Source organism: Lottia gigantea (genome assembly GCF_000327385.1).
Source record: "Lottia gigantea unplaced genomic scaffold LOTGIsca_104, whole genome shotgun sequence".
In the NCBI taxonomy this organism is placed as follows: Eukaryota; Metazoa; Mollusca; class Gastropoda; family Lottiidae; genus Lottia; species Lottia gigantea.
The window spans coordinates 801,719-817,597 of NW_008706849.1; the positions used below are offsets into that span (position 1 = coordinate 801,719).

The following is a 15,879-nucleotide window of genomic DNA, read 5'->3' on the forward strand; positions in this document are numbered from 1 at the left end:
AACCCACAACTTTAGGGGTCGTCTGTCGGATTGTTTCATTATGGTTTCGAATGCTTGTTTGACAGTCAGACCCGATTTGTTTTTCAAGGGAAAGACCCAAGCATATCTCGTGTATAAGTCGATCACCGTCAAACAATACTTGTACCCTCTCTCGACTGGCATGTTGATTAAATCGGCTGACCAAATTTCATCTTTATCAAAAACTTTGACTTTGAGGTAATGTTTGTTTTTTCGAAATTCTTTGTGAATCTCGTCTGCTATGCCCATACCCAATTTCAATTTTGCCTTCAAGAGTTTTATGATAAGAGCCCGCAGTAATTTCTCTTTGAAAGTGGGATTGGGAATATTTTCGAGTTCGTCTATCATATGTTTGTCTGCTTGGTGTCTGAATGTTACGTCTTTGTTTCTGTACAGTATGTCGTGTTTGAGCGCTGCTGCGTCAACTCTATTAACGGGTTCTTCCGCTGGTTTGGGATTATCATTTTCGTCTAAACGCCTATCTAATCTCATGTCTGGACCTGTATAATTGTGGCCTGGGAGATGTTTTTCTCCGGGATATTTTGACCATGGGAATCCAGGAAGAGAACCCAATGACTTTTGAATGTCTCCCGCACCGAAATACGTTTTAGGGCTTTGTGCAATTATCATTGACATTTTTATCCAATATTTTGAAAACCATTGCCTTTTTTGTTTTCTAATCTTTTATTTCGCATTTCTCTTATATGCTCCTGAGGAAATGAGGGATTTGTTGTTTGAGACAAAATTGGCCACTTTGGGGATGAGAGATGTTAGCGCAGAGAAGAAATCATCTCCTTCGAATTTTTTTTGTTCGTGTTTTAAAATTAAAGACATTTTTAATGCGGTTATTTTATACTGTATTATTTTTAGTGATTCTTGTCTGTGGTTTGGGTAATTTATATGGAGTCTGTTATAATACAGTTTGGAGGAGTCTGTTATAATACATTTTAACAATTGTGTCTTTTCGGATATGACGCATTGAAAAAGCTGCGCATGCGCAGAAGTGAAATGCGTCATATCCGAAAAGACATATACTACTTCAAATGCGTGTTTGACTGATAATCCCGTTTTGTTTTTCAGAGGAATAACCCATGCATATCTCGTATATAAATCTATAACTGTTAAACAATATTTAAATCCTCTTTCGACTGGCATATGAATTAAATCGGCTGACCATATTTCATCTTTTTCAAACACTTTGACTTTTAAAAAGTTTTTAGTTCTTCTAAATTCTTTATGAATTTCATCCGCCAATCCCATACCCAATTTCATCTTTGCTTTTATCAGTTTAATAATTAATGCTCTTTGCATTCTCTCTTTGAAAGTTGGATTTGGAATATTTTCAAGTTCGATTATCATTTGTTTGTCTGCTTCGTGCCTGGATGTTATGTCTTTATTTCTGTATAAAATATCATGTTTAAGCGCAGCGGCGTCAACTCTATTGACTGGTTCTTCCCCTGGTTTGGGTTTATCGTTTTCGTCTAATCGCAGATCTAACCTTGTGCCTGGACCGGTGTAATTGTGTCCTGGGAGATGTTTTTCTCCGGGATATTTCGCCCATGAAAATCCAGGGAGAGAACCCAATGATTTTTGTATATCTCCTGAACCGAAATAAGTTTTTGGAGCGTGAGCGACAATCATTTTTATCCTATAACTTTAAAAACTTTTCCTTTCCTTTCTTCTAATCTCCTGTTTCGAAGTTCTCTTATTAGCTCTAATTCTTTCAACTCGTTAGATTGTTTCACTGTGTCGCTTATACTCTTTCCCACTTCAGCGATTGAGCCGATGGCTTTCGCTCCGCTTGAAATGAGTGATTTGTTTTTTTGAAACAAAGCTAGCTACTTTTGGAATTATTGTTTTACCTAGAGAAAATAATGAAGAAAAGATACCGTCGCCCGAACAATCTTCGAATCTGTGTTGTTCGTGTTTTAGAATTAAACTCATCCTATTTTCAAATGAGTTAATTTAGTCTGTTTTTTATCCAAAAAGAGTTATCTCCCATCTACTAAAAATGTTATTTATATAAGGGTATTTTTAATATGCTTTTTTTGATGGAATGTAGGAAATTGATTGAAGGTGTTTTTTGGTGTATGAAATGTAGGGGCTGTAAGAATTTATGAAATATAGGGAATTTAGGTCTTTTGCTGTAAGAATTTATGAAATGTAGGATGTTTAGGTCTTTATGGGAGGTTTCAATTAGGTTGCTGATTCCCCATGAAATGAAATGAAATGGGGAATCCCCTTTTTTGCGACCTAATTGAAACCTCTAGTACTACTAAGTTATCTTTCTGATTTTGAGAGTCATAAGTGCACCTCTCGCAAATACGTATCTTAAAAAAAAATTAATTACTTGTTTGGCCTAATTAGCTTGCTTAGAATTTATCGCAAAATAATTTGAGCTCGTTTCCTGTCGTTTTCCTACTCGTTTCCTGGTCGTTTCCTGTTCACTGGTCGTTTCTGATTATTTCATGTCGGTTCATGTTTTAGTAAGTAGCCAACGCTGGTCGAATCGACGTAGTTAGGGCTTCGTCCCTTGGAGTATAGATTCGTCCCTAATTTTTTGGCCAAATTCTGTGGCCAATGGCCAATTTTTATGGCCGGCCAGTGGCTGTGTACAAAGGAAAGAATTGAATTATGAATTACAATATTATGACAAAAAACGATATTTTCTATACAATAGAATCTCTCATAGGCTCATAGTACATTCTTGAGATAAAGATGGTGCAATCAGGAAAGTTCATATCAACAAAAAATGCAATATAATGGAATTTTCATGGTTAACTGTTTAAAATATGGCCAATTTTTTCCGATAGAAATATGAATGAAATGTTTGGTGCCAGTAAGGAGCTGAGATGCCAATCTAACATACAATGTACAATGGGGAGAAATGCTCTTTTTTCCAAAGGAGACCATTGGAAAAATTGGCCATTTTTCATTATCCATATTGGCTATCCATCACTGGCGAAAGAAATGTTGATAACTATGTAATGATTCTATTCATTACACGACTTTTAGAGGCTTTATTTGAATAAGAAATGAATTACAAATTTTTAGTTTTTTGATTTAATTACAACAATTACAATAAATCCAAAAAATTAGTGTATCCATCTGCCACAAAAATTGGCCGGCCACTAAAGTAATGACAAGTGTCAATTGTGAATTAGTAGTGTTACAGTTCTATATGTTATAATCAGAAGGACAACTTCAGCTCATCTTCGTAATTACAGTATGTATGCGTATTTAACTTCAGCTAACGTAAACAAGATCCTGCTTCATTTCTACATACAACTGTATGCTGTAGGCTACAGTTATATGATTTCTATAACTTATGAGATAGTTTATCTTTAGCCTTATTAGTATAATAACATAAATGATTTTAGTGATACATGATGTCATGGTAAGTTTTTACATTATTGATCAGAGTAGATCTCCCAAGTCTGCTGGGCGAGCACTTTCTCTCTGACTACACTGTTTTCTCAATTGAAATTTGGCAATTTAGCCAAAAAAAAAAAAAAAAAAAATTGGTGATCGTCCCCGCCCGTGCCCGAAATTGGCCCGTCCCTGATTTTTTTTTTTTGTAAATAAAACCCTAATGTGTACGATTCAGGGAAAAACCGGTTTTGCATTCATAAAGACATTTTTGGAGCCACCTTTTAATAATATGCACATAGGGAAGAAAATGATTGGACAAGAAGGCACTGGAGTTTAAGAGTTTCAAGCAATTTTACTAATTTACAAAAACAGAATATTTATGCAGTCTGTGGATTTTCTTTAATTTATTGTTTGCATGCTTCTGGTGAGGAATAAAGAAGTATCAGCATGTGGGCTTCAGTGTTTAGGGTACCGTACGGCACTATAAAAAAAATAAAAAATATAAAAGAAATAAAACAAATTCGGACAAGTTCGAATTTGATGATTTTTCGATGAACGGTCTTTAAGTTATTGCCCTTGACGCGTCAAGATTTATTTGTGAACACATTAGAGACTACAACTATTGATTTTAATGAAACATGGTGTGATCATTTATATTGATGTGATAATATGATGTATTTGGGTTATTGATTTTTAAAAAGTTGCTGGAATTTCTTAGCAGAGAAAACTGGCAGTAAATATATATATCATTGAATTCAAGCTATTAAAATTTCTTTAATATGAGAAAATTTATACTGTAGTCACTATAGACTGGTTTATCATTTCTGACAGCTCATTTCTGACAGCTGCCAGTGGACATATTTACTGGCAAGCTATCTTTTTTTTATGTGGCCTATATTTCTCATACTACTGAGAGTTTTGGATTGTTTTGGGTTGATAAAAATGTTAACCATTAGGCTAAGAAAAAAGTTATACTTTACTTTCAGGGGAATTTGAAAAACTAGGAAAAACGCGTCAAAATTTGTTTGTGAACACATTAGAGACTACAGTTTTCAATTGATTTAAATGAAACAAGGTGTGATCATGTATATTGATGCGATAATATGATGTATTTGGGTTATTGATATTGATTTTTAAAAATTTGCTGGATTTTCTCAGCAGAGAAAACTAGCAGTAAATATATATATCATTGAATTCAAACTATTAAAATTTCTTTAATGAGAAAATTCATACTGCAGTCACTACAGACTGGTTTATCATTTCTGACAGCTGCCAGTGGGCGTATTTACTGGCAAGCTATCTTTTTTTTTATGTGGCCTATATTTCTCATACTACTGAGAGTTTTGGATTGTTTTGGGTTGATAAAAATGTTAACCATTAGGTTAAAAAAAGTTATATTTTACTCTGGAGGGGAATTTGAAAAACTAGGAAAAACGCATCAAAATTTGTTTGAGAACACATTAGAGACTACAGTTTTCAACTGATTTTAATGAAGTTTGGTGTGATCATTTATATTGATGAGATCTTGGTCAAGTTCCAATTTTGATGATCTTTTGATGAATGGTTTTTGAGTTATTGCCCTTAACTTAGGAAAAACGCGTCAAAATTTGTTTGTGAACACAATAGAGACTACAGTTTTCAACTGATCTTAATGAAATTTGGTGTGATCATTTATATTGATGAGATCTTGGTAAAGTTCAAATTTGACAATATTTCGATGAACGGTTTTTGAGTTATTGCCCTTGATTTAGCGAAAAATGCGTCAAAATTTGTTTGTGAACACAATAGAGACTACAGTTTTCAACTGATTTTAATGAAATTTGGTGGGATCATTTATATTGATGGGATCTTGGTCAAGTTCAAATTTGACAATATTTCGATGAACGGTTTTTGAGTTATTGCCCTTGATTTAGGGAGAAACTCGTCAAAATTTGTTTGTGAACACAAAAGAGACTACAGTTTTCTACTGATTTTAATGAAATTTGGTGTGATCATTCATATTGAGATCTTGGACAAGTTTGAATTAGACGATCTTTCAATGAACGGGTTTTGAGTTATTGCCCTTGACTTAGGAAAAACATGTTAAAATTTGTTTGTGAACACAAAAGAGACTACAGTTTTCAACTGATTTTAATGAAATTTGGTGTGATCATTTATATAGATCTTCGACAAGTTCAAATTTGATGATGGACAAACGCGTCAAAATTTGTTTGTGAACACATTAGAGACTACAGTTTTCAATTGATTTTAATGAAACATGGTGTGATCATGTATATTGATGCGATAATTTGTTGTATTTGGGTTATTGCAGGGCGTTCGTAAAACTCGTGGCTATTCACGTATTAAATGTAAAACAAAAATGTTCTGCGCAACCGGAAGTGAGATAGCAAAAAAACGGAAATGGACTGTAGAGGGCGTATTTATCTTTCGATTTTGCTCGGGTTTCCTTTATTATAATTCTTAGTACAAAGGACATATGATAGCAGTTGGAAATATTCGATTTTCCAAAATTCGTTCAATACTTTTTTTTGTTGAAATTAATCGAAAAATGCTATTTCGGTTGCTTTTTGACGGATCGATTTGAACTATTTTCGATTTTATAGGGGTTTAAAAATGGTCCATTTTGAACCTTTGCAGTGCTGTATCTCGTAGCCTAATAGTGATATAGCAATAATTCTTTCGATTTCATAATGCTGAGATTCTGAGCTTTCCAGTGATATACAACATGTCTATGTAAAATTCTATTCGTTTAACATTGTGGTACCAAATTTAAGTTGGTTAATGAGATGTCAGTATAGATAAAATTCCTGAGTTTGACATGTCCGTTAAAATACCATTCTCCCGAATTTCTATCAGAAAATTCGTCAACTCCAGGCACTTTTGGATATTTGCATTTAGAGATGCAGAAAAGTATTTACATCAATTTGCAATAGACCAACTTCGTATGTACCCAAATGTCATAACACACCCTGCATCAGTACTGTTATTAGTACAGTTCTAGTTTTTTATTTTTTTTTCTTCATCNCCGGGAGCCGTAAACGGTAACGGGTATGACAAAACCGATTTCACCCTATTCTTTTATAACCTGTGGAGAATTGTGGAATAAATGTTAAACGAAAATTTTCTGAGCAACATGAAGCGACGTTAGCAACAAACGGAAAATGGCCTCTAGAGGGCATGTTTATCAACCGATTTTGATCGGGTTTCTTTCATTGCATTTCTTGTAACAAAGGGCAAATGATAGCAGTAAAAATTTTCGATTTTCGAAAATTCGTTGCATACTATTTTGGTTGTTATTTGGCAGGTTTGACTTGAAACTTACATGGTGTAGACCGCCAGCAAAGTGGAATAAAAGCACACATTCAAAAAATTTTCATCACTTCCGGTTTCGATGTTAGTACTTCCGGTGGCATCACTTCCGGTGGAATTGATTTATGTCAAAAGTAACATATGCATTATATTAGAGGGCATGTTTATCAACCGATTTTGATCGGGTTTCTTTCATTGCATTTCTTGTAACAAAGGGCAAATGATAGCAGTAAAAATTTTCGATTTTCGAAAATTCGTTGCATACTATTTTGGTTGTTATTTGGCAGGTTTGACTTGAAACTTACATGGTGTAGACCGCCAGCAAAGTGGAATAAAAGCACACATTCAAAAAATTTTCATCACTTCCGGTTTCGATGTTAGTACTTCCGGTGGCATCACTTCCGGTGGAATTGATTTATGTCAAAAGTAACATATGCATTATATTACCAGCCTTAATGCAAACTTTTTAAACTAAAAAAATTCGTACCAGAAGTAACATGTTTGCCGCCAAATTGGTTTGCCTCATTTTTGCTCAAATCGATTCCCAGAATCCATTTTTAATCCGATTTGCGTATCGTTTGTGTCAAATGATCTGTTTAATGTTTGTCTACAAATGATAGGAAGCATAATTTTGATTTTCGGTTTTGTCTTTTTTGTACGACCGAATTGTTTTTTTCCTACCTTTAATATTTGCTGGTATTACCGCAGCAGGTGTAGCAACTGGTGGGATATCTGCCGCAGTAAGTTCTGCCAGAGAAAAGAAAATTGCTGCTGTAAAAGCTGCCGAAGAAAAGAGAGAAGCCACAGAAACAGCTGCCGAAGAACATAGACACAATTTAGCAATGAAAAAGTTGGCAGCAGAGGGTAAAAAACCTAATACGGAAAAAGAAAGGTTCAGGAGTGGGAGATATGATAGGCACAATAAAAGAATTTGGAAAAAGATTTGGGGAAGAAACCAAGAAAACTGTTAAACAAGGATTAAATAAATTAGTAGATAGTATTGACACAGGAGAAATCAAAGTCAAACATAAGGGTAATGGAATATTTTAAAAAAAATATCCACGCTGGAGAAGGAATATTTCTTTCAAAGTATAAAGGAGAAGGATGATTTTTTGAATAAAATAAAATAATAAAAAATCGGCAAAAAATTTAATCATTCAGAAATATTTCCTAATAACCCAATGCTCATGTGTATATGCGGTAGTTCCAGTTCTGGGAAAATTCATCTCACTTTTAGATTTCGATTCCGATTCTTTGTATATCTACACAACAACACCAGAGCAATTGTATTATCAATTCCTCAAAGCTTTAGAATATCTACCAAAGAAAGATGTTCAAGACCTATTTCAATATTACGAAGAAAACGAAGAAGAAGTGGAAATAAAAGATATCATAGATAACTACATCGAAGGAAAGAATCCGACGGATATAAAAGTTTTTCTTCTGAAAAATGTTAATGATCTAGACTTGTCTAATATTGATAGCAAACGAAAGAACTTAATATTGTTTGACGACTGCGTTGCACAAAGAAATCAAGCTGTTCAACAAGAATTCTTCACGAAGGGAAGACATCACAACTGTCACTGCATATACCAATCTCAATCTTTTTACGGGATGAATTCTATGTTCATTAGAAAAAATGCAAATTGTTTTTTATTATTTGAATTAAAGGAAAAAGATTTATCTCAAATCATTCAGTCGATAAATCACGGAATGGACAGAGATACATTCAGAAAAGTTTGTAAAGCTCAATGGAGAAACCCAGATGATCATGGATATGTATTGTAAATACTAGAAAACCTGCGGGGGAAAAAGTTATGATCGACATATGTTAATTTTATTGTTTTAAAAATGAGTAGCGATTGGAATAATATTTTAATAAGAAATAAAGAATATATCAAAGCTAAGAATAAAATAAAGACCCAAGTTGAAAATAACAGATTACAACAACTTGGATTAACAGTAAATAAAAATCTATTTAAACCCATATTAAAATTTCAAGAGGATATTAAAAAGAGACTCATCCCTCCTATAGAACCCATACCTCCTATAGAACCTCATCACCCAGAACCAAATCCATATGGTGGTATTATAATTAGGACATTAGATGATATTAATAGTCTTTTTTCAAACCCTAAAGCAGATTTACCAAAGAGTATTACACCAATCATTGATGATGAGGGGTTATTGTTTAATGGATTTAGAATAAAATTTAGAGTAAATTCCCCTATATTCAAAATCGATACAAAAAACTTAATATTTACATTAACGACAGGATTAATAGATTTAATGAATGGCGGGTATATTGGCATTGCCGATTACAAGGATTTACCAGCATACTCAAAATTTCTACATGCAATAAGAAAGTCAGGACCCGAAACAAGAAGATCGAAAGCAGTTCAAATATATTTAAATAAAGTTATTCCTGATGAATATGAAGTTGATGAAGCAGATGATGAAGATTAGGTATCAGATGATTATGCTGAAGATTATACACCAATCATACAAGAAATAGACGATTTCGAAGATATGGTGGCATCTGGACAAGGTATAACGTTTTGGTCCGATAACAACGAGGAACTACTTAATAGATTACGAGTAATATTAGCGGCAATGAAGGAAGGACATTGATCACACAGACAATATAATGAAGTGAATTGTATACTAAAAAGACTATTATAGGTATTATAGATAAAAATGATTATAAAAGCATGATTGAAAATGTCAAATAAAGAACTATTCGTTATCACCTCAAATAAATCAGACATTAAATTGTCTCTAGATTATGAGTATGAACTCGATCGCAATCAAGAATATGAATTGGGATTAAAGTATTTCTCTGTTTACAATTCCATTAGAAATATCAACGAAAAAAATAACCAAATAAAAATATCAACAGATAATGGAGTTACGTTCAAAACCATACGTTTACTACCAGGAAGCTACGAATACATAGCCATTAACGAATATCTATCTGAATATGGAGGAAGCGTCAATGGTAAAAACAATATCGAATTCGAAGGTAATTTGAATCTGAACAAAATAAAATTGATATTAAGAAATAATAGTCAAGTTGATTTCAACGTAGAAAATTCATTGAATACGTTACTAGGATTTGATAAACAAATATACACGCAATCCACTTTAGCACCACACAAAGCTAATATCGAGAATGATATCGATGTGATAAATATACATTGCAATTTAATAAACGGTGGATTTTTCAATAAATACAAACGTCAGATTATTTACAGTCTTCCAACATTCACTGTACCGATAGGATATAGAATTATAGAGAAACCATTTCAAACGACGTATTTACCACTTAATTCCTTTATGATTAAAGATATAAATCTGGAAATCAAAGATGGTAAAAATAGGTTTATAGATTTTGGTAACGAGGAAATTGTTATTCAACTTCATTTAAAACAAAAAATTAACACTCTTCATTCTCTTCTTGAATAGTAAGGTAATTGCAATCATCAAATTCGTAGTTATCATCCATGTTCAATTCTTTTCCGTCTTTGTAAGGATACATCATTCCTTCATCGTCCGGTGCTTTTCTCTTAACGAGATTCAGGTAACTTCTGAAAACTTTCTTTTGTTTATCATCATCCTTTGGAATAACTACTCCATTGGTGAAACTTTTTACCCAAGGTTTCTTAAATTCATTCGTTACATCGTGTCCATTAGCTAATCGAATATAATCTTCTACGGATATCTTATCTTTAGAGTAACCCTTAAACGTTTTCTTTTCTTTTAAAACACCGTCGGAAGTTAGAATGATATTGTATTTAACTTTTGGCGCTAAATATAAACCAAATATAATTCCACCATCACCGTAATCATTCTTTCCTTTACAATAATCATTTTCGGACACCAACCCACCTTCATTTAATTTATCCCAATTGCTAGACGAAATGTATAAACTATCAGTATCTGTATAGTATATTTCCGGCTTATAAAATCCATCTATTACGTGAATAAAATTATTCATTATTTTTTTACTGTGAGATAAAACGAATGATCCCGAATGACAAAGTGTTAGTCGTGTAGATTTAGGAGGTGAACAGTCAAATTCTCTTTCTTCTTCATTTATCTCAACTATATATTGAGTCTCATTTACTTTTTCATAGTTTATAACATGTGAATCGAAGTTGGCTTTTAAAGTCGCTTCACTCCATAAATGTCTCGATGTAGTTATATCCTTCTGAATAGATTTACCATACAAAGAATTACCTAATAATTTCATGCAATTACTACCTACGATATTACCTTCTTGTTTATATTTATTTCTTAGATCTCTGAAAATTAAAATATAATCTCTATATGGTGCAGTTTTAAAATTGTCTTCGTATACTATACCATCTAATATTTTAATAATTCGTCCACCGGCTTTCACTATTTCTTGAATATCGACCGATGTTAAAACGTCGTGGCAGAAACCATTTCTGAACCTGATTTTAGTGCCAGTTTCCTTTTTACCAATTCTATTCGTGAAAGTGATTTTATCTTTAGCTGGTATGGGTTGGAAGAACAAGTTTTTGGGATATTCAAACCAGATTTTTAAAATAGCAGTTCTAGGTCTGAATTTCTGCTCATTAAAGAGCTTAACAAATTCTTTATTTTCTTCTTGTAGAATGGTCTACCACTTTCGGATATTCGCTGTCTAAATCCGACATAGCGGAAGCGTATAAACCGTTAGCATCAAAGGCCATTAGTTTAGTACATTTTATTTTTTTAAGTCTCGAATGAACCTCCGTTTTATCTTTTGGGTTAGCACTATATTCTTTGAATAAATCAATTATATTATCACTTAGTGTTTCTGAGTATTCACTTAATATATTACAAATTTCATCCATTTTATTCATTTCAAATGATTTTCGATTTGCCGAAACTCTTCCTCCTTTAATACTTTGTCTGATAAAATATCTTATAAAAGGGTGTTTATGTGAGTAAACTTTTTCTACGTTTTCTTTTTCGGTGTGTTTCGGAACCATTCTTGTAGTTTCATACCATTCTTCTTCAACCATTTCTTTATTGTAATGATATAAATAATACCAACCCTTTAAAGATAAAGAAGGAGCCGTTAGATTATTGGAATATTCTGAAATACAACTTCTTTCATGGCTTGATTGTATTTTATCAAACAAGCTCCGAGACATAACGTATCTCTTTTAGCGTAAGGTTCCCATTCGTCTCTTAAAGATTCCCAATTATCTTTGGTGTATTTTGCAATATTAATATCAGTGATCTTTCTCAAATTCATTGGTAGATTAGATGAATTACCCCATGCAACTAAACTAGATGTTTCATGTTGAAAGGAACATATGAAATTAATATTTTGCAAATAATTAGATTTCGGGAAGGGAGGGTTTGATTCTCCCAAATGTACAGGCCTAGGGTGGAGCAGACACTTTATTTAGAAATTAGGATTAAGGGTCTTGATATTGGGTTTTCTTCTGTTCTTATTCTGATCTGAAATTAGAAAAAATAATTCGCCCGATGGGCGAGAAGTATAGTATCTGTTATGTACTGATTGTTTTTAGTTTACTATGAACAATATTATCATTTAAGTTCTTATTTTTTGAATATGCAACTATCATTTTCTGCTTATAGACATGGGGGAATTTCTCTTGAAGGTTCTTATAGTGGGCATTGTTGTATTCCCCACTTGCGGATTTAACCCAGAAGAGAATTAAATAGGCTCCGAATTTAATCATACATGCTTTATTATCAATCTTACAATCAGAACTTGGCGGGAATTCAATACATAGTAGAGGGGTATTAATAATGACGTAATCATAGGCAATATGCATTTACCGTAAACATCTAAATAATGTATCTATAAATAGATATGCTAGACACTACAATCCCTCCTTTTTTACTTTAAAAGTAATGTATTGCTTTTAATTATTAAAATTTAAATTTTTAACCTTCTGCAATTATTATGTCTTGTAACAAAATATATAAATGAAAATAAACTATTATAAACAAACTTATTGTTTTCCTCTAAATAGAATCTTTTGCATACACAGTCACTTTAACCTTAACCTTGACCTGTCAATTGTCATACTTTAAAACTTCTACAATAATATTCACAACTAAAATAAATTATAAAACCTTATTTTGGAAACATTTAACATTTTACAAAACTATGAAAACATTCTCACAGATACACATTATGCAAAATAAACAAATACAAATTATTTATCCATCTTATAGTCTGTATATCTATCTGGCATTCTTTTAAGTCTAGTTGGTCTAGTGTTTATTTGAATTTCTGAATTTTGATCAGTTGAGTTATTATTTCCAATGTTAGAATTTGTTGTTTGAGATACGCTATTTGTTTCCTTTGTAATTTTATTAGACACAGTTATATTTGGTGTTTTACACTTTTGACTAGATTTCACATTAGCACTTTTATAATTTTCACTAACATTTCTATTTTGATTATCACGATTTTGTACTATATTTTGATTTCACGATTCACATTATGATTTACATTATTATCAAAATGAACTATTGAATCATCTTCAATAATATCATCTAAACTATTATAATCGAACACTGAATCTGAGTGAGCACTAGTTGGTACATTTACACTTTGAAAACTATTATTTCCACTTTGAGTTGTATTTAATTTCTCGATAAACTTTTTCACATGTGTTGAATTTCTTTTATAACGCACACCATTATTATTTTCAACAGTGACAGCATTTCCATATTTAGAAATAACACGATATGGGTTTGTTTCGAAATTTGGCATTAATTTGTTTTCAGGTTTCTGTTTCAATAAAACTAAATCACCTGTTTTTAAATCACTTTCACACGCTTTCCTTTTCTCGTCAGTATATAGTTTCCCTTTTCCTTTTCTTTCGGAATCAACATCACGAATAGCTAACTCATCATGTTGATAGTTCATGTCCATTTCTGGTAATTTCGTTAGCAATTTTCTTTTGAACATAAGTTCTGCTGGACTCACGCCTGTTGTACTATGAGGAGTTGTTCTGTACATCATCAGATATTTTGACAGTTCTTCTTTTCAGTCTTTTCTTTCAACTTGAGCTATTTTAAGTCTTTTAAGTAAAGAACAATTTTGCCTTTCGACCTCTCCATTAGCTTGAGGCCAAATTGGAGTTGTTTTTCTATGTTTTACATCGTTACAGTTTAAATAGTCTTTAAGATTTTCACTAATGAATTGCGGACCGTTATCAGTAGTTATACTATAAGGAAGCCCATGTATTAAAAACATACGTTTCAAACTAGCAATTATTTTTGTTGTTGTTGATTTCCTCCATTCTACTTTGATATACCTACTATAATAGTCTACTACCACAAACAAATGATCTCCTGATGGTAAGGACGGTGTCATTAGATCTGCTGCGATATGTTGCCATGGACCATTTGGTAAATTTGTTGTGTTCATTGGTTCTGGAGATTGCGGTTGACCTACTATTTGACATGATTTACACGTTTTACAAAAATTGTCTACATCTCTATCAATGCCTGGCCACCAAACTTTAGATCTTAAACGACGTTTCATTAACACGATTCCTGGATGTCCTTCATGCGAAAGTTCTAATACAGTTTCACGTAATTTTTCAGGGATAATAATTCTATTACCACGCAATATCAAATGTCCTATAAAACAAAGTTCACTTCTAATAGCATTATAAATTTTATTTTTAAGTTTATACCATTCACCTGACTTAATACATTGTCTTAATTCACTTAACTCACTATCATTAGATGAAAGTCTCTCAATCTCTCTAGTTGTTAAAGCTTTTGGAGTTGCTGTTTCAGCTACAAATTTCACATATTCATGATCCTCATTCGATGAATTCGTAGATACCATTTGGGTTAATCTTGACAAACAGTCAGCTATATTGTCAGATCCTTTAATATAATGTACTTTAAATGTATAAGGTTGAAGCCTTAAAACCCATCTTTCTATACGAGCACTAGGTTTTGATCGTTTTGAATAAATAAATTCCAAAGGTTTATGGTCAGTTAGTAAATCAAATTCACTTCCATATAAGTACATATGAAAACGTTCACATGCCCATACTATTCCTAACGCTTCTTTTTCTGTTTGAGAATAACATTTTTCAACATCAGTCAATGACCTACTTGCATAACTAATTATTCTATGTTCACCTTTCTGTTCCTGTATTAAAATAGCACCTACACCTACAGGACTAGCATCAGTTATCACAAATGTTCTATCATTTCTATTGAAATATCCTAGGGTTGAAGCTTTAGATAGACACTCTTTAAGTTTATTGAATGATTGTTCTTGTTCTAAACCCCATTCAAACGTTTGGTTTTTCTTCGTTAACTTTCTCAAAGGTTCAGCTATAGTTGATAAGTTTTGAATATAACGTGCACTGTAATTCACAAGTCCCAAGAATGATCTCACCTCTGAAGCAGATTTTGGTTTTCTAACTTCTGTAACAGCCTTGATCTTGGAATCTGTTGGACCTATTCCTCTAGCAGATAATAAGTGTCCCATAAATTCTAATTGTGGCATATTAAATTGACATTTGTCCTTGTTTAAAGTTAGACCTAATTCTTGAATTCTTTGTAAGAGTTTTTCTAGTCTAATATTATGTTCCAATTCTGTCGCACCATGTACAATTATGTCATCAAATATATTTCTCACACCTTCACATTTAAAGCTTGTTGCATTACTCTTTGGTACATCTCTGGAGCACATGAAATACCAAACATTAGTCTTTTGTATCTATATAGTCCTTTATAAGTCACAAATGTAGTAATTGATCTTGATTCTTCTTTCAATTCAAGTTGATGAAAAGCCCATTTCACATCTAATTTGCTAAAAACAGTACTTTGGTTCAAATCATGTAATACCTCATCAACAGTTGGTATAGGATGTCGTTCTCTCACAATAGCACTATTAGCCTGTCTCATATCTATACAAAGTCTTATATCACCATTATCTTTTGGTACTACAACACACAGAGATATCCAAGGTGTTGGTCCTTTAACTTTTTCAATTACATTTAAGTTTTCAAGTTCATTAAGTCTCTTTTCTAGTTTTGGTCTCAAATTAAATCCTTCACGTCTCAATTGTTGTGCAACTGGTTTCACTGAATTGTCAATAGGAATTTTAATTGAAAATCTTTCAGTTTTCCTATACCTTCAAAACGTATTTAG

General features: G+C 32.5%; 3 protein-coding genes across 3 annotated transcripts in view; 1 reads left to right on the forward strand and 2 right to left on the reverse strand.

The window, feature by feature from the left end:
* The window catches only part of LOTGIDRAFT_170829 (hypothetical protein), a gene marked incomplete at both ends in the record, with an annotated part of 3,717 nt that extends 3,063 nt beyond the window's left edge, over positions 1–654 (reverse strand). Inside the window, one exon of the mRNA XM_009046674.1 lies at positions 270–654. Within this exon, the coding sequence (XP_009044922.1) occupies positions 270–654 (385 nt within the window). The remainder of the gene's footprint in view (positions 1–269) is intronic.
* Positions 655–6,208: 5,554 nt separating this feature from the next.
* On the forward strand, positions 6,209–8,487 carry LOTGIDRAFT_170830 (hypothetical protein; the record flags this gene model as incomplete). Its single annotated transcript, XM_009046675.1, has 3 exons — positions 6,209–6,332; positions 7,408–7,563; positions 7,937–8,487. 3 exons carry the CDS (start codon positions 6,209–6,211, stop codon positions 8,485–8,487), a joined length of 831 nt encoding a protein of 276 aa, XP_009044923.1.
* A 1,648-nt stretch (positions 8,488–10,135) lies between these two features.
* On the reverse strand, positions 10,136–13,630 carry LOTGIDRAFT_170831 (hypothetical protein; the record flags this gene model as incomplete). The annotated part of the gene is made up of 3 exons (XM_009046676.1): positions 10,136–11,293; positions 11,349–11,765; positions 13,205–13,630. 3 exons carry the CDS (start codon positions 13,628–13,630, stop codon positions 10,136–10,138), a joined length of 2,001 nt encoding a protein of 666 aa, XP_009044924.1.
* Positions 13,631–15,879: the final 2,249 nt, after the last annotated feature.